General features: G+C 57.5%; 1 protein-coding gene across 2 annotated transcripts in view; it reads left to right on the top strand.

Moving 5' to 3' along the window:
* The window catches only part of DOCK3 (dedicator of cytokinesis 3), a 167,715-nt gene that overhangs the window by 30,929 nt on the left and 117,807 nt on the right, over nt 1–18,979 (top strand). For both annotated transcript variants that reach the window (XM_075574192.1, XM_075574193.1), the window contains exon 3: nt 7,941–7,981. In XM_075574192.1, coding sequence (XP_075430307.1) covers nt 7,941–7,981 — 41 coding nt within the window. The remainder of the gene's footprint in view (nt 1–7,940; nt 7,982–18,979) is intronic.

Genomic DNA, 18,979 nt, shown 5'->3' with positions numbered 1-18,979 from the left:
TACATGCTGCCACTAGGTGACATAATCAGACTGCATGGCCTGGGGTATCACTGCTATGCAGAGGACACGCAACTCTACTTGTCTTTTTGACCAGGTACTAAGGATCCATTATGAGTCTTCAACAGGTCCGCCGACAGGGGGGGAGAGCGGGACAAGTGTCCCGGGCCCGGTGGCTGCGGGGAGCCAGGCGGTGGACAAAGCAGTTGGGCCCGAACTCTGGCCGGGACCAACTTCTTTGCCCGGCTGCCGGTCCTCCCGTTGCCGCTGATCCCCGCTCTCACCCAGCGGCGGTCCTCCCTCACTGACTGTCCCACGCCGAGCTTCTGATGCTGAAGCACACCGGGCCTCTCTGACATCGGCGCGCGCCAGAAGCAAGCTGGCACACACCGGTATGGCCAGGCGCGTGCTGACATCAGAAGCTCTGCGTGGGGACAGTCAGTGAGGGAGACCCGCAGCTGGGCCTGCAGCAGAGGCCTGAGACCACCCCCAAGGTAAGTCGTATTTTATATGTATTTGGGGGGTTTAAAGTTTTTTTATTTGGGGGGTGGCGGGGGGGGGGGGTATATGTATTTATGTGGTGGTTTGAAAAAATATATATTTGGGGGTATTTTAAAAAAAAAATATGTATTTGGGGGTGTTTTTTTTCATATGTATTTGGGGGTGGGAAGAATTTTTGGTATGTATTTTGTGTGGGAGATTGTGTGAGGGAGGAGGGAATGAGTGAGAGTGGGGTAATTGACGGAGGGGGGGGAGTGTAAGTAGAGGGGGTGAGGGAGTGAAGAAAAGAGTGAGTAAGAGTGAGACACAGGGGAGAGAAATACATGCGAGGCGTGAGGGGGGATTGAGTGAGAGTTGGGTAATTGGGAGAGAGGGGTGAGTGAGGAAGAGGGAGTGAGACGGAGGGAGAGAAATACATGGGAAGAAGGGGGGAATAGCAGGGGCTCACGAGGTGTAAAATGGGGGGCTCTCAAGGCCGCTAACAGGGGGGGAGGGGTCGTAACTCTAGTTCTTGGCCCCGGGAAATCTGTGCCAGTTGGTTGAGGTTGATTCCCAATAAGACAGAAGTGTTTGTGTTGGATGCTCACCCTTGGAAGACAACAAGACTGCAGCCAGGTCATCCCTCTGGCCTGAAGCTAAACCCTGTCCGTGTGCGGAATCCTGGTGCTGTCCTTGACTGTGACTTGACCCTTAAACATCAGGTGTCAGCTGTGATCAAATCTTCATTCTTCACCTAAGGAACATAGCCAGGATTAAGCACTTGATCCCCCCAGAGGATCTTACTACGCTTGTCCATGTCTTTGTGTCCTCACGGAAAATGAGTTGCGCCTCCTGCAGCCGGGGCAGAATGCTGCGGCCAGGTGATTAACTAACCAGACCCATTCTTGCCACGTGACACCTGTTCTCCGTTCTCTGCACTGGCTGTGTAAATATTGTAAACTAGCTGATATACCCGGCGTTGCCCGTGATGTAATGTTCTGCCTCCCCATCCTCCTCTCAACTCCCTTCCCCCCCTCTTCACAGCTGTTCAGGCTTCCCCCCCTTCTCTCCTGACTCCCTCCCCCCCCCTCTCTCTCTTGACTCCCTCTCCCCCCCCCTCTCCTGTCTCCCTCTCCCCCCCCCTTCTCTCCTGACTCCCTCTCTCCCCCCCTCTCTCCTGACTCCCTCTCTCCCCCCTCTCTCCTGACTCCCTCTCTCTCCCCCCCCTCTCCTGACTAACTCCCCCCTCTCTCTCCTGACTGAATACCACCCCCCGCCTGTCCGCTGTGCGCCGCCATCTTACCGGGGGCATCTGCAGGAGGAAGGGGTCCTTCCGGAGGCTGCCTGCCCACTGCCTGTCCTCCTGCCGGGGAGGGAGGGAAGTGAGCGCCGTACAGTGTGAGAGGCCCTCTCTGGGACAGTCTGCCCCGTACAGTGTGAGGGGCCCCCTCTCTGGGACAGTCTGCCCGTACAGTGTGAGGGGCCCCCTCTCTGGGACAGTCTGCCCCGTACAGTGTGAGGGGCCCCCTCTCTGGGACAGTCTGCCCCGTACAGTGTGAGGGGCCCTCTCTCTGGGACAGTCTGCCCCGTACAGTGTGAGGGGCCCCCTCTCTCTGGGACAGTCTGCCCCGTACAGTGTGAGGGCCCCTCTCTGGGACAGTTTGCCCCGTACAGTGTGAGGGGCCCCCTCTCTGGGACAGTCTGCCCCGTACAGTGTGAGGGGCCTCTCTCTGGGACAGTCTGCCCCGTACAGTGTGAGAGGCCCTCTCTCTGGGACAGTCTGCCCCGTACAGTGTGAGGGGCCCCCTCTCTGGGACAGTCTGCCCCCGTACAGTGTGAGGGGCCCCCTCTCTGGGACAGTCTGCCCCGTACAGTGTGAGGGGCCCTCTCTCTGGGACAGTCTGCCCCGTACAGTGTGAAAAGCCCCTCTTGGGACAGTCTGCCCTGTACAGTGTGAGGGGCCCTCTCTCTGGGACAGTCTGCCCCGTACAGTGTGAGGGGCCCCCTCTCTGGGACAGTCTGCCCGTACAGTGTGAGGGGCCCCCTCTCTGGGACAGTCTGCCCCGTACAGTGTGAGGGGCCCTCTCTCTGGGACAGTCTGCCCCGTACAGTGTGAGAGGCCCTCTCTCTGGGACAGTCTGCCCCGTACAGTGTGAGGGGCCCTCTCTCTGGGACAGTCTGCCCCGTACAGTGTGAGGGGCCCCCTCTCTGGGACAGTCTGCCCCATACAGTGTGAGGGGCCCCCTCTCTGGGACAGTCTGCCCCGTACAGTGTGAGAGGCCGTCTCTCTGGGACAGTCTGCCCCGTACAGTGTGAGGGGCCCTCTCTGGGACAGTCTGCCCCGTACAGTGTGAGGGGCCCCCTCTCTGGGACAGTCTGCCCCGTACAGTGTGAGGGGCCCCCTCTCTGGGACAGTCTGCCCCGTACAGTGTGAGAGGCCCCCTCTCTGGGACAGTCTGCCCCGTACAGTGTGAGGGGCCCCCTCTCTGGGACAGTCTGCCCCGTACAGTGTGAGGGGCCCCCTCTCTGGGACAGTCTGCCCCGTACAGTGTGAGGGGCCCCCTCTCTGGGACAGTCTGCCCCGTACAGTGTGAGGGGCCCCCTCTCTGGGACAGTCTGCCCCGTACAGTGTGAGGGGCCCTCTCTCTGGGACAGTCTGCCCGTACAGTGTGAGAGGCCCCCTCTCTGGGACAGTCTGCCCCGTACAGTGTGAGAGGCCCTCTCTCTGGGACAGTCTGCCCGTACAGTGTGAGGGGCGCCCTCTCTGGGACAGTCTGCCCCGTACAGTGTGAGGGGCCCCCTCTCTGGACAGTCTGCCCCGTACAGTGTGAGAGGCCCCTCTCTCTGGGACAGTCTGCCCTGTACAGTGTGAGGGGCCCCCTCTCTGGGACAGTCTGCCCGTACAGTGTGAGAGGCCCTCTCTCTGGGACAGTCTGCCCTGTACAGTGTGAGGGGCCCCCTCTCTGGGACAGTCTGCCCCGTACAGTGTGAGGGGCCCCCTCTCTGGGACAGTCTGCCCCGTACAGTGTGAGGGGCCCCCTCTCTGGACAGTCTGCCCCGTACAGTGTGAGGGGCCCCCTCTCTGGGACAGTCTGCCCCGTACAGTGTGAGGGGCCCCCTCTCTGGGACAGTCTGCCCGTACAGTGTGAGAGGCCGTCTCTCTGGGACAGTCTGCCCCGTACAGTATGAGGGGCCCTCTCTCTGGGACAGTCTGCCCCGTACAGTATGAGAGGCCCCTCTCTGGGACAGTCTGCCCCGTACAGTGTGAGGGGCCCCTCTCTGGGACAGTCTGCCCCGTACAGTGTGAGGGGCCCCCTCTCTGGGACAGTCTGCCCCGTACAGTGTGAGGGGCCCTCTCTCTGGGACAGTCTGCCCCGTACAGTGTGAGAGGCCCCCTCTCTGGGACAGTCTGCCCGTACAGTGTGAGGGGCCCCCTCTCTGGGACAGTCTGCCCCGTACAGTGTGAGGGGCGCCCTCTCTGGGACAGTCTGCCCCGTACAGTGTGAGGGCCCCCTCTCTGGGACAGTCTGCCCCGTACAGTGTGAGAGGCCCTCTCTCTGGGACAGTCTGCCCCGTACAGTGTGAGGGGCCCTCTCTCTGGGACAGTCTGCCCCGTACAGTGTGAGGGGCCCCCCTCTCTGGGACAGTTTGCCCCGTACAGTGTGAGGGGCCCCCTCTCTGGGACAGTCTGCCCCGTACAGTGTGAGAGGCCCTCTCTCTGGGACAGTCTGCCCCGTACAGTGTGAGAGGCCCTCTCTCTGGGACAGTCTGCCCCGTACAGTGTGAGAGGCCCTCTCTCTGGGACAGTCTGCCCCGTACAGTGTGAGGGGCCTCTCTCTGGGACAGTCTGCCCTGTACAGTGTGAGAGGCCCTCTCTCTGGGACAGTCTGCCCCATACAGTGTGAGGGGCCCCCTCTCTGGGACAGTCTGCCCCGTACAGTGTGAGGGGCCCCCTCTCTGGGACAGTCTGCCCCGTACAGTGTGAGGGGCCCCCTCTCTGGGACAGTCTGCCCCGTACAGTGCGAGAGGCCCCTCTCTCTGGGACAGTCTGCCCCGTACAGTGTGAGGGGCCCCCTCTCTGGGACAGTCTGCCCCGTACAGTGCGAGGGGCCCCCTCTCTGGGACAGTCTGCCCCGTACAGTGTGAGGGGCCCCCTCTCTGGGACAGTCTGCCCCGTACAGTGTGAGGGCCCCCTCTCTGGGACAGTCTGCCCCGTACAGTGTGAGAGGCCCCCTCTCTGGGACAGTCTGCCCCGTACAGTGTGAGAGGCCCCCTCTCTGGGACAGTCTGCCCCGTACAGTGTGAGGGGCCCCCTCTCTGGGACAGTCTGCCTCGTACAGTGTGAGAGGCCCCCTCTCTGGGACAGTCTGCCCCGTACAGTGTGAGAGGCCCTCTCTCTGGGACAGTCTGCCCTGTACAGTGTGAGGGGCCCCCTCTCTGGGACAGTCCTGCCCCATACAGTGTGAGGGGCCCCCTCTCTGGGACAGTGTTCCCCGTACAGTGTGAGAGGCCCCCTCTCTGGACAGTCTGCCCCGTACAGTGTGAGAGGTCCTCTCTCTGGGACAGTCTGCCCTGTACAGTGTGAGGGGCCCCCTCTCTGGGACAGTCTGCCCCGTACAGTGTGAGGGGCCCCTCTCTGGGACAGTCCTGCCCCGTACAGTGTGAGAGGCCCCCTCTCTGGGACAGTCTGCCCGTACAGTGTGAGGGGGCCCCCTCTCTGGGACAGTCTGCCCCGTACAGTGTGAGGGGCCCCCTCTCTGGGGACAGTCTGCCCCGTACAGTGTGAGGGCCCCCCTCTCTGGGACAGTCTGCCCCGTACAGTGTGAGTGGCCCCCTCTCTGGGACAGTCTGCCCCGTACAGTGTGAGAGGCCCCCTCTCTGGGACAGTCTGCCCCGTACAGTGTGAGAGGTCCTCTCTCTGGACAGTCTGCCCTGTACAGTGTGAGGGGCCCCCTCTCTGGGACAGTCTGCCCCGTACAGTGTGAGGGGCCCCCTCTCTGGGACAGTCTGCCCCGTACAGTGTGAGAGGCCCCCTCTCTGGGAGAGTCTGCCCCGTACAGTGTGAGGGGCCCCCTCTCTGGGACAGTCTGCCCCATACAGTGTGAGGGGCCCCCTCTCTGGGACAGTCTGCCCCGTACAGTGTGAGAGGCCCCCTCTCTGGGACAGTCCTGCCCCGTACAGTGTGAGGGGCCCTCTCTCTGGGACAGTCTGCCCCGTACAGTGTGAGAGGCCCTCTCTCTGGGACAGTCTGCCCCGTACAGTGTGAGAGGCCCTCTCTCTGGGACAGTCTGCCCCGTACAGTGTGAGAGGCCCCCTCTCTGGGACAGTCTGCCCCGTACAGTGTGAGAGGCCCTCTCTCTGGGACAGTCTGCCCCGTACAGTGTGAGGGGCCCCCTCTCTGGGACAGTCTGCCCCGTACAGTGTGAGGGGCCCTCTCTCTGGGACAGTCTGCCCCGTACAGTGTGAGGGGCCCCCTCTCTGGGACAGTCTGCCTCGTACAGTGTGAGAGGCCCCCTCTCTGGGACAGTCTGCCCCGTACAGTGTGAGGGGCCCCCTCTCTGGGACAGTCTGCCCCGTACAGTGTGAGAGCCCCCTCTCTGGGACAGTCTGCCCCGTACAGTGTGAGGGGCCCTCTCTCTGGGACAGTCTGCCCGTACAGTGTGAGAGGCCCCCTCTCTGGGACAGTCTGCCCGTACAGTGTGAGGGGCCCTCTCTCTGGGACAGTCTGCCCCGTACAGTGTGAGAGGCCCCTTCTCTGGGACAGTCTGCCCGTACAGTGTGAGAGGCCCCCTCTCTGGAATCGATAAAACAGGCTCAGTACCGACCTGCTTACCCAGGCATTTCATTCATGAACCACAACCTGTCCGACACTTCATAGCTCCAGCACCGTCCCATCCTGTATTGTATCTTTCCGTGCGTTGGTCTCTGTTATAACATTAAATGTTTTCTTCTTTCTCCTTTCTGTAACTGTGAAGCTTCGCGTCCCACGGGGAGAAAGCGCCATATAATTAAAGTTATTCTTCTTATTATTACTATTATTATTTTGTAGACAGATGAAGCAGACACCAGTAGGGGGGCCCCTTCTATGGGGACAGTTGCCCAGCTGCGGGTCACACGGAGCATAGAGCTGCCTCAGTAACCCCTTGTTCCCAGCTGGTGTCCCTCTCCCTCCGGAGCGCTCTGTGTCTGTGCTACTTGACATGTCACCTCGCTTTGTGCCGCTGTCACTTCTCGCCCCGGACACGTGTCGGGTACCAGCTGGGCCACCGAGGAAAACCTTACGTGTGTCTGAATGTGTCCTGACAGGAGCGTCTCGTCACACACGCTAGTGCACGGGGGACATCCCAGTGTCACCTTAGGGAGCTACAATCACACACACCCACTTCAAAGGACCAAACCCACTTCGCTCACAGAAAACAAGAAATCCGTGTCATTTTCTTCCTTAAACAAATGTAACCGTGGGGGGTGCACAGGCTGCTCTGGTTTCTTTGGAAATGGAAGGGTTTTCTTTGAAACGGGCATAGAATGGGGGTGCTTGTCACATGCGTGTTCCTCCCTACCTGGTCCTTATCACATGCGTGTTCTTTCCACCCTGTCCTTATCACATGCATGTTCTTTTCACCCTGTCGTTGTCTCACATGTGTTCATCCCACCCTGTCCTTGTCACATGCGTGTTCCTCCAATCTGTCCTTGTCACATGCGTGTTCCACCCCCTCTGTCCTTGTCACATGCGTGTTCCTCTCGCTCTGTCCTTGTCACATGCGTGTTTCTCCCCTCTGTCCTTGTCACATGCGTGTTCCACCCCCTCTGTCCTTGTCACATGCGGTGTTCCTCCCGTCGTGTCCTTGTCACATGCGTGTTCCTGCCCCTCTGTCCTTGTCACATGCGTGTTCCCCCCCCCCTGTCCTTGTCACGTTGCCTGTGTCAGCAGTGACATTGCATGTGTAGGAGGAGCTCGGGAGACAGTAAGGTCACGTCTCAGACTCTCAGAACCAGGAGATACACATGTTCCCCCCTAGAGGGAATCCGTGGGCAGCAATAGGTGACACTGGGAAGACATTTATCACATACACCGCCGCCTGTGTCTTCACACACTAGATTGTAAGCTCTGCGGGGCAGGTTTAATGCTACTTTTGTTACATTGACACAGAAATAATAATAATCGCTGGATACAGGAGGAGAAAGTAATGAGAGCATTTCTCTTGCAATATATCACATTATACTCAATATGCCTGAGTACTTTCTGCTCTCTCTTCTCTCCCTTCGCTCTCCCCTCTCTCTCGCTCCTTTCTCTCTCCCCTCTCCACTCTCTCTCTTCCCCTCTCCCACTCTCTCTCTTCCCCTCTCCCTCTCTCTCTTCCCCTCTTTCTCCCCCTGCCCCTCTCTCCCTTCTCCCTCTCCCCCCCTCTCCCTCTGATTCTGATTTTTTACATATTTGTAACACGCTTTCTTTTTCTCCGCAGGTTGGTACAAAGGAACCTCCATAAAGAACCCAAATTCCAAGGTAAGGACTATTGACATGTCCACCTGATGCCCCCCTAATACCTGTACGCCCTCATACCTCTACCCTCCTCAATGTGCCCCCTCACACCACAACCCCTCCTTACTTTATCCCCATACCTATACTATCTCACTGCGCCACCCTCACTGTGCCCACTCACCACATCTACCACCTCACAGTGCCCACTCACATCTCTATCCCCCTCACTGTGCCCACTCACACCTCTACCCTCTCACTGTGCCCCCTCACACCTCTACCCTCTCACTGTGCCCCCTCACACCTCTACCCTCTCACTGTGCCCACTCACACTCTACCCCCTCACAGTGCCCACTCACATCTCTATCCCCCTCACTGTGCCCACTCACACCTCTACCCTCTCACTGTGCCCCCTCACACCTCTACCCTCTCACTGTGCCCCTCACACCTCTACCCCCTCACTGTGCCCCTCACACCTCTACCCCCTCACAGTGCCCACTCACATCTCTATCCCCCTCACTGTGCCCACTCACACCTCTACCCTCTCACTGTGCCCCTCACACCTCTACCCTCTCACTGTGCCCACTCACACCTCTACCCCCTCACTGTGCCCTCACACCTCTACCCCCTCACAGTGCCCACTCACATCTCTATCCCCCTCACTGTGCCCACTCACACCTCTACCCTCTCACTGTGCCCACTCACACCTCTACCCCTCACTGTGCCCCTCACACCTCTACCCCTCACTGTGCCCACTCACACCTCTACCCCCTCACTGTGCCCCTCACACCTCTGTCCCCCTCACAGTGCCCCCTCACACCTCTACCCTAATTAGATTGTAAGCTCCTCGGAGCAGGGACTCCTTCCTTAATGTTACTTTTACAGTATGTCTGAAGCACTTATTCCCATGATGTGTTATTTATATTTGTTATTTATATGACCTGTATTACTACTGTGAAGCGCTATGTACATTTTATGGCGCTATACAAATAAAGACATACATACATACATACATACCCCCTCACTGTGCTCCCTCACACCTCTGTCCCCCTCACAGTGCCCCCTCACACCTCTACCTCCTCACTGTGCCCACTCACACCTCTACCCCCTCACTGTGCCCCCTCACACCTCTACCTCCTCACTGTGCCCCCTCACACCTCTGTCCCCTCACAGTGCCCCCTCACACCTCTACCTCCTCACTGTGCCCACTCACACCTCTACCCCCTCACTGTGCTCCCTCACACCTCTGTCCCCCTCACAGTGCCCCCTCACACCTCTACCTCCTCACCGTGCCCACTCACACCTCTACCCCCTCACTGTGCCCCTCACACCTCTACCTCCTCACTGTGCCCCTCACACCTCTATCCCCCTCACTGTGCCCACTCACACCTCTACCCCCGTTATTGTGCCCACACACCTCTACCCCCTCACTGTGCCCCCTCACACCTCTACCCCCCTCACTGTGCCCCCTCACACTTCTACCCCCTCACTGTGCCCACTCCTCTACCCCTCACTGTGCCCACTCACACCTCTATCCCCCTCACTGTGCCCACTCACACCTCTACCCCCTCACTGTGCCCACTCACACCTCTACCCCCTCACTGTGCCCCCTCACACCTCTGCCCCTCACACCTCTACCCCCTCACTGTGCCCACTCACACCTCTACCCCCTCACTGTGCCCCCTCACACCTCTACCCCCTCACTGTGCCCACTCACACCTCTACCCCCTCCCTGTGCCCACTCACACTTCTACCCCCTCACTGTGCCCACTCACACCTCTACCCCCTCACTGTGCCCCCTCACACCTCTACCCTTCTCACTGTGCCCCCTCACACCTCTACCCTTCTCACTGTGCCCCCTCACACCTCTACCCCCTCACTTTGCCCCCTCACACCTCTATCCCCCTCACTGTGCCCTCTTACACCTCTATCCCCCTCACTATGCCCCCTTCCACCTCTATCCCCCTCACTGTGCCCCCTCACTGTGCCCCCTCACTGTGCCCCTTACACCTCTATCCCCCTCTCTGTGCCCCCTCACTGTGCCCCCTCACTGTGTCCCCCTCACACCTCTATCCCCCTCACTGTGCCCCCTCACTGTGCCCCTTACACCTCTATCCCCCTCTCTGTGCCCCCTCACTGTGCCCCCTCACTGTGCCCCCTCACACCTCTATCCCCCTCACTGTGCCCCCTCACTGTGCCCCCTTACACCTCTACCCTCCTCACTGTGCCCACTCACACCTCTATCCTCCTCACTGTGCCCCCTCACTGTGCCCCCTCACACCTCTATCCCCCTCACTGTGCCCCCTCACTGTGCCCCCTTACACCTCTATCCCCCTCTCTGTGCCCCCTCACTGTGCCCCTTACACCTCTATCCCCCTCTCTGTGCCCCCTCACTGTGCCCCCTCACTGTGCCCCCTCACTGTGCCCCCTTACACCTCTACCCTCCTCACTGTGCCCACTCACACCTCTATCCCCCTCACTGTGCCCCCTCACACCTCTATCCCCCTCACTGTGCCCCCTCACTGTGCCCCCTTACACTTCTATCCCCCTCTCTGTGCCCCCTCACTGTGCCCCCCTCTCTGTGCCCCCTCACTGTGCCCCCTTACACCTCTATCCCCCTCTCTGTGCCCCCTCACTGTGCCCCCTCACTGTGCCCCCTTACACCTCTACCCTCCTCACTGTGCCCACTCACACCTCTATCCCCCTCACTGTGCCCCCTCACACCTCTATCCCCCTCACTGTGCCCCCTCACTGTGCCCCCTTACACTTCTATCCCCCTCTCTGTGCCCCCTCACTGTGCCCCCCTCACTGTGCCCCCTCACTGTGCCCCCTTACACTTCTATCCCCCTCTCTGTGCCCCCTCACTGTGCCCCCTCACTGTACCCCTTCACACCTCTACCCCTCCTCATTGTGCCCCCATCCTACCTCTACTCTTTCACTGTGTCCCCTCACACCTCTACCCCCTCACTGTGCCCCTCACACCTCTACCCCCTCACTGTGCCCCATCACACCTATACCCCCTCACTGTGCCCCCTCACACCTCTACCCTTTCACTGTGTCCCCTCACACCTCTACCCCCTTACTGTGCCCCCTCACACCTCTACCTCCTCACTGTGCCCCCTCACACCTCTACCCCCTCACTGTGCCCCCTCACTGTGCCCCCTCACACCTCTACCCCCTTACTGTGCCCCCTCACACCTCTACCTCCTCACTGTGCCCCTCACACCTCTACCCCCTCACTGTGCCCCTCACACCTCTACCCCCTCACTGTGCCCCTTCACACCTCTACCCCCTCACTGTGCCCCCTCACACCTCTACCTCCTCACTGTGCCCCTCACACCTCTACCCCCTCACTGTGCCCCTCAAACCTCTACCCCCTCACTGTGCCCCTTCACACCTCTACCCCCTTACTGTGCCCCCTCACACCTTTACCCCCTCACTGTGCCCCCTCACTCCTCTACCTCCTCACTGTGCCCACTCACACCTCTACCTCCTCACTGTGCCCACTCACACCTCTACCCCCTCACTGTGCCCCTTCACACCTCTACCCCCTTACTGTGCCCCCTCACACCTCTACCCCCTTACCGTGCCCCCTCACACCTCTACCCCCTCACTGTGCCCCCTCACACCTCTACCCCCTCACTGTGCCCCCTCACTGTGCCCCCTCACTGTGCCCGCTCACACCTCTACCCTCTCACTGTGCCCCCTCAATGTGTCCACTCACACCTCTACCCCCTCACTGTGCCCCCTCACACCTCTACCCCCTTACTGTGCCCCCTCACACCTCTACCCCCTTACCGTGCCCCCTCACACCTCTACCCCCTCACTGTGCCCCCTCACACCTCTACCCCCTCACTGTGCCCCCTCACACCTCTACCCTCTCACTGTGCTCCCTCACACCTCTACCCCCTCACTGTGCCCCCTCACTGTGCCCACTCACACCTCTACCCCCTCACTGTGCCCCCTCACACCTCTACCCCCTTACTGTGCCCCCTCACACCTCTACCCCCTCACTGTGCCCCCTCACACCTCTACCCCCTCACTGTGCCCCATCACACCTATACCCCCTCACTGTGCCCACTCACACCTCTACCCCCTCACTGTGCCCACTCACACCTCTACCCCCTCACTGTGTCCGCTCACATCTCTACCCCCTCACTGTGCCCCCTCACTGTGCCCACCTCACTGCGCGCGCTCACACCTCTACCCTCTCACTGTGCCCCTTCACACCTCTACCCCCTCACTGTGCCCGCTCACACCTCTACCCCCTCACTGTGCCCCCTCACTGTGCCCCCTCACTGTGCTCCCTCACACCTCTACCCCCTCACTGTGCCCCCTCACTGTGCCCACTCACACCTCTACCCCCTCACTGTGCCCCCTCACTGTGCCCGCTCACACCTCTACCCTCTCACTGTGCTCCCTCACACCTCTACCCCCTCACTGTGCCCCCTCACTGTGCCCCCTCACACCTCTACCCCCTTACTGTGCCCCCTCACACCTCTACCCCCTCACTGTGCCCCCTCACACCTCTACCCCCTCACTGTGCCCCATCACACCTCTACCCCCTCACTGTGCCCCCTCACACCTCTACCCCCTCACTGTGCCCCATCACACCTATACCCCCTCACTGTGCCCCATCACACCTATACCCCCTCACTGTGCCCCCTCACACCTCTAACCCCTTCACTGTGGCCCCCTCATACCCCCCTCTACCCGACAGTAAGTACAGGGTGACAGGGTGACAGGGTGACGGGGACCTGCGTTATGCTGTGAGTCACCGTGCCATGTCTGCACCCATCTGTACATTTGCATAAGTAATTGTCCGCTCATTAACAGTTCATTAGTGCTGGGAAAGCTGCAAGTCTAAAAAAAGGAGACAGAGCAGGACCCTGCGGTGCTCCCCCTCACTCCCCCCTCCTTCCTCCTCTCCCCTCCCCCACTCCTCCCCACCATCCAACTACACACGTTATATCTGTTATTCTGTGTTACTTTCTATCTGCTATTTATATCAGTGCATGTGCTGAGCACGGACACATTTGTCTGTCTGTCTGTCTAGTATGTGGGGGAGAAACATGTGAGGAGGGGAGCATGTGGGGGAGAAGCTGGGGAGGAGGGGAGCATGTGGGGGAGAAGCTGGGGAGGAGGGGAGCATGTAGGGGAGAAGCTGGGGAGGAGGGGAGCATGTGGGGGAGAAGCTGGGGAGGAGGGGAGCATGTAGGGGAGAAGCTGGGGAGGGGGGGAGCATGTGGGGGAGAAGCTGGGGAGGAGGGGAGCATGTAGGGGAGAAGTTGGGGAGGAGGAGAGCATGTAGGGGAGAAGCTGGGGAGGAGGGGAGCATGTGGGGGAGAAGCTGGGGAGGAGGGGAGCATGTGGGGAGAAGCTGGGGAGGAGGGGAGCATGTGGGGGAGAAGCTGGGGAGGAGGGGAGCATGTAGGGGAGAAGCTGGGGAGGAGGGGAGCATGTGGGGGAGAAGCTGGGGAGGAGGGGAGCATGTAGGGGAGAAGTTGGGGAGCAGGAGAGCATATAGGGGAGAAGTTGGGGAGGAGGGGAGCATGTGGGGGAGAAGCTGGGGAGGAGGGGAGCATGTAGGGGAGAAGTTGGGGAGAAGGAGAGCATGTGGGGGGAGAAGCTGTGGGAGAGGGGAGCATGTGAGGAAGAAGGCAGCTAGGGAGAAGGGGAGCATGTGGGGAGAAGCTGGGGGGGAGGGGAGCATGTGGGGGAGAAGCTGGGGAGGGGAGCATGTAGGGGAGAAGTTGGGGAGGAGGGGAGCATGTAGGGGAGAAGCTGGGGAGGAGGGGAGCATGTGGGGGAGAAGCTGGGGAGGAGGGGAGAAGTTGGGGAGGAGGGGAGCATGTGGGGGAGAAGCTGGGGAGGAGGGGAGCATGTGGGGAGAAGCTGGGGAGGAGGGAAGCATGTGGGGGAGAAGCTGGGGAGGAGGGGAGCATGTGGGGGAGAAGCTGGGGAGGAGGGGAGCATGTAGGGGAGAAGTTGGGGAGGAGGGGAGCATGCTGGGGAGGAGGGGAGCATGTAGGGGAGAAGTTGGGGAGGAGGGAAGCATGTGGGGGAGAAGCTGGGGAGGAGCGGAGCATGTGGGGGAGAAGCTGGGGAGGAAGGGAGCATGTAGGGGAGAAGTTGGGGAGGAGAGGAGCATGTGGGAGCGTGGGGGGAGAAGCTGGGGAGGAGGGGAGCATGTAGGGGAGAAGTTGGGGAGGAGGAGAGCATGTGGGGGAGAAGCTGGGGGAGAGGGGAGCATGTGAGGTAGAAGGCAGCTAGGGAGAAGGGGAGCATGTGGGGAGAAACTGGGGAGGAGGGGAGGATGTGGGGGAGAAGCTGGGGGAGGGGAGCATGTGGGGGAGGAGGGGATCAGGTGGGGGAGAAGCTGGGGGGGAGTATGTGGAGGTGAAGCTGGGGGGGGGGAGCATGTGGGGAGAAGAGCATGTGGGGGAGAAGCTGGGGGGAGGGGAGCATGTGGGAGAAGCTGGGGGGGAGGGAAGCGTGTGGGGGAGAAGCTGGTGAGGAGGGGAGCAGGTGGGGGAGACGCCCGGATGTATGTGGGGGGGAGAAGCTGGGGGGAGCATGTGGGGAGAAGCTGGGGGGAAGGTGAGCGTGTGGGGGAGAAGCTGGGGGGAGGGGAGCGTGTTGGGGAGAAGCTGGTGTTTGATATTTTATGGTATGTATGGCCTGAATGAAGTACGATGAAATGTTATCAGGCCCATCATATTATATGTATGTATGTTGTATATTTTTATTTATATAGCGCCATTAATGTACGTAGCGCGTCACAGCAATAATACACGTGACAAATAATACAAATAACACATAATGGGTCTATCTGTGTATCAGGGAGTGGTAATATGGGATAATAGGAGGTTTTATAGGGAGCTGTTATATGGGGCAATATGAGGAGTTGTAGGGGAGGGTTATATGGAGTAATAGGAGGAGTTATAGGGAAGGGTTATATGGGGTAATAGGAGTTATAGGGAGCGCTTATATGGGGTAATAGGAGGAGTTATAGGGAGGGGTATATGGGGTAATAGGAGGAGTTATAGGGAGCGGTTATATGGGGTAATAGGAGGAGTTATAGGGAGGGTTTATATAGATCAATAGGAGGAGTTATAGGGAGCGGTTATATGGGGTAATAGGAGGAGTTATAGGGAGCGCTTATATGGGGTAATAGGAGGAGTTATAGGGAGGGGTATATGGGGTAATAGGAGGAGTTATAGGGAGCGGTTATATGGGGTAATAGGAGGAGTTATAGGGAGGGTTTATATAGATCAATAGGAGGAGTTATAGGGAAGGGTTATATGGGGTAATAGGAGGAGTTATAGGGAGCGGTTATATGGGGTAATAGGAGGAGTTATAGGGAGCGGTTATATGGGGTAATAGGAGGAGTTATAGGGAGGGTTTATATAGATCAATAGGAGGAGTTATGGGGAGCGGTTATATGGGGTAATAGGAGGAGTTATAGGGAGCGGTTATATGGGGTAATAGGAGGAGTTATAGGGAGCGGTTATATGGGGTAATAGGAGGAGTTATAGGGAGCGGTTATATGGGGTAATAGGAGGAGTTATAGGGAGCGGTTATATGGGGTAATAGGAGGAGTTATAGGGAGCGGTTATATGGGGTAATGGGAGGAGTTATAGGGAAGGGTTATATGGGGTAATAGGAGGAGTTATAGGGAGCGGTTATATGGGGTAATAGGAGGAGTTATAGGGAGGGTTTATATAGATCAATAGGAGGAGTTATAGGGAGGGTTTATATAGATCAATAGGAGGAGTTATGGGGGCGTTGGAGTTAGTTGGAGGAGTGCACATATAACGAGATATCCTGGTCTTGTTAGTGGGAAGGGGTAAGGTGTGTACGTTTTTTTGTTGTCTGTAGGAAACATTTGACCTTGGCGCCCATGTGAGGTCATCTCTTCTCTCCTCTGAGATTTGGGATCCAGCAGGACAGCTTGAGAAGGCCTGGGGCTGAGGGGAGAGAGAGGAAGAGGTGAGAGAGGGGGGGGGGTGAAGAGGGTGCCAGCGGAGTGAGAAATGAAGAGAGAGGCTAAGGAGAGAGATTAATTAGGGCAGAAAGAAAGTTAGGGAGGGAGATTGGAAAATAGAGAAGGAGAGGGAGAGAAAGAGAGGGAGAATGAGAGAAAGAGAGAAGGAGAGAGAGAAAGGGAAGGAAAGAGAGAGAGAGAGAGAGAGAGAGAGAGAGAGAGAGAGAGAGAGAGAGAGAGAGAGAGAGAGAGAGAGAGAGAGAGAGAGAGAGAGAGAGAGAGAGAGAGAGAGAGAGAAAGAGAGAGAGAAAGGGAAAGAGAGAGAAAAGGACTAGAGGGAGAGAAATGACGAGAGAAAGGGAGAGAGGTGAGGGGGAGAAAGAGAGAGAAATGGCGAGAGAGGTGAGGGGGAGAAAGAGAGAGAAATGGCGAGAGATGGAGAGAAAGGGACACAAATGGGTAGAGGGAAATGAGAGAAAAGCTCAAAGAAAAAGGAGTAATTCTAAACAAGAGAGAGGAAGAGAAAAAGAGAGAGGTAGAGAAAAAGAGAGAGGTAGAGAAAAAGAGAGAGGTAGAGAAAAAGAGAGAGGTAGAGAAAAAGAGAGAGTTGGGGAAGTGAAACATGATGAAGAGAAAGGGACACAGAGTGGGAGAGGGGGGTGAAGGGTGGTAGAGGATGAGAGGGGGGAGTGAATGGGTACCACTTACAATGGCAGCATTATTAGCTGCTCATAGCTGCCTCTCTCTTGCCATCTCCATAGAAACATTGAAAGGATGCTGGCTGACCCTCGCACAGAGGGACAGGTGACCCTCACGCAGGGGACTGTATGGCTGAAGCACACCTCGGGTCTCAGCAGTGACACGGAGTGTCCCTGGGCTGGGGTTCCCATTTACCCCGCGTGCCAGGGTCGCTTCCAGCTTGTGACCTCTGAGAGCACAAGGTTATACACCCATCACTGGGCACAAGGTTATACAGCCGTCAGTGGGCACAAGGTTATACAGCCGTCAGTGGGCACAAGGTTATACACCCATCACTGGGCACAAGGTTATACACCCATCACTGGGCACAGGGTTATACACCCATCACTGGGCACAAGGTTATACACCCATCACTGGGCACAAGGTTATACACCCATCACTGGGCACAAGGTTATACACCCATCACTGGGCACAAGGTTATACACCCATCACTGGGCACAAGGTTATACACCCATCACTGGGCACAGGGTTATACACCCATCACTGGGCACAAGGTTATACACCCATCACTGGGCACAGGGTTATACACCCATCACTGGGCACAAGGTTATACACCCATCACTGGGCACAAGGTTATACACCCATCACTGGGCACAAGGTTATACACCCATCACTGGGCACAAGGTTATATACCCATCACTGGGCACAAGGTTATATACCCATCACTGGGCACAAGGTTATACACCTATCACTGGGCACAAGGTTATATACCCATCACTGGGCACAAGGTTATATACCCATCACTGGGCACAAGGTTATTATACCCATCACTGGGCACAAGGTTATACACCCATCACTGGGCACAAGGTTATACACCTATCACTGGACACAAGGTTATTATACCCATCACTGGGCACAAGGTTATACACCCATCACTGGGCACAAGGTTATACACCCATCACTGGGCACAAGGTTATACACCCATCAATGGGCACAAGGTTATACACCCATCACTGGGCACAAGGTTATACACCCATCACTGGGCACAAGGATATACACCCATCACTGGGCACAAGGTTATACACCTATCACTGGACACAAGGTTATTATACCCATCACTGGGCACAAGGTTATACACCCATCACTGAGCACAGGGTTATACACCCATCACTGAGCACAAGGTTATACACCCATCACTGGGCACAAGGTTATACACCCATCACTGGGCACAAGGTTATACACCCATCACTGGGCACAGGGTTATACACCCATCACTGGGCACAAGGTTATACACCCATCACTGGGCACAAGGGTATACGCCCATCACTGGGCACAGGGTTATACACCCATCACTGGGCACAAGGTTATACACCCATCACTGGGCACAAGGTTATACACCCATCACTGGGCACAAGGTTATACACCCATCACTGGGCACAAGGTTATATACCCATCACTGGGCACAAGGTTATACACCCATCACTGGGCACAAGGTTATATACCCATCACTGGGCACAAGGTTATATACCCATCACTGAGCACAAGGTTATACACCCATCACTGGGCACAAGGTTATTATACCCATCACTGGACACAAGGTTATACACCCATCACTGGGCACAAGGTTATATACCCATCACTGGGCACAAGGTTATATACCCACCACTGGGCACAAGGTTATATACCCATCACTGGGCACAGGGTTATACAACCATCACTGGACACAAGGTTATACACCCATCACTGGGCACAAGGTTATTATACCCATCACTGGACACAAGGTTATACACCCATCACTGGGCACAAGGTTATATACCCATCACTGGGCACAAGGTTATATACCCACCACTGGGCACAAGGTTATATACCCATCACTGAGCACAAGGTTATACACCCATCACTGGGCACAAGGTTATACACCCATCACTGGGCACAAGGTTATACACCCATCACTGGGCACAAGGTTATACACCCATCACTGGGCACAAGGTTATACACCCATCACTGGGCACAAGGTTATTATACCCATCACTGGGCACAAGGTTATACACCCATCACTGAGCACAAGGTTATACACCCATCACTGGGCACAAGGTTATACACCCATCACTGGGCACAAGGTTATACACCCATCACTGGGCACAGGGTTATACACCCATCACTGGGCACAAGGTTATATACCCATCACTGGGCACAAGGTTATATACCCACCACTGGGCACAAGGTTATATACCCATCACTGAGCACAAGGTTATACACCCATCACTGGGCACAAGGTTATACACCCATCACTGGGCACAAGGTTATACACCCATCACTGGGCACAAGGTTATACACCC

This window comes from Ascaphus truei, chromosome 17 (genome assembly GCF_040206685.1).
Source record: "Ascaphus truei isolate aAscTru1 chromosome 17, aAscTru1.hap1, whole genome shotgun sequence".
Taxonomy (NCBI): domain Eukaryota; kingdom Metazoa; phylum Chordata; class Amphibia; order Anura; family Ascaphidae; genus Ascaphus; species Ascaphus truei.
Note: the sequence above shows the minus strand (reverse complement) of the source record. Positions and strands in the feature narration are given on the sequence as shown.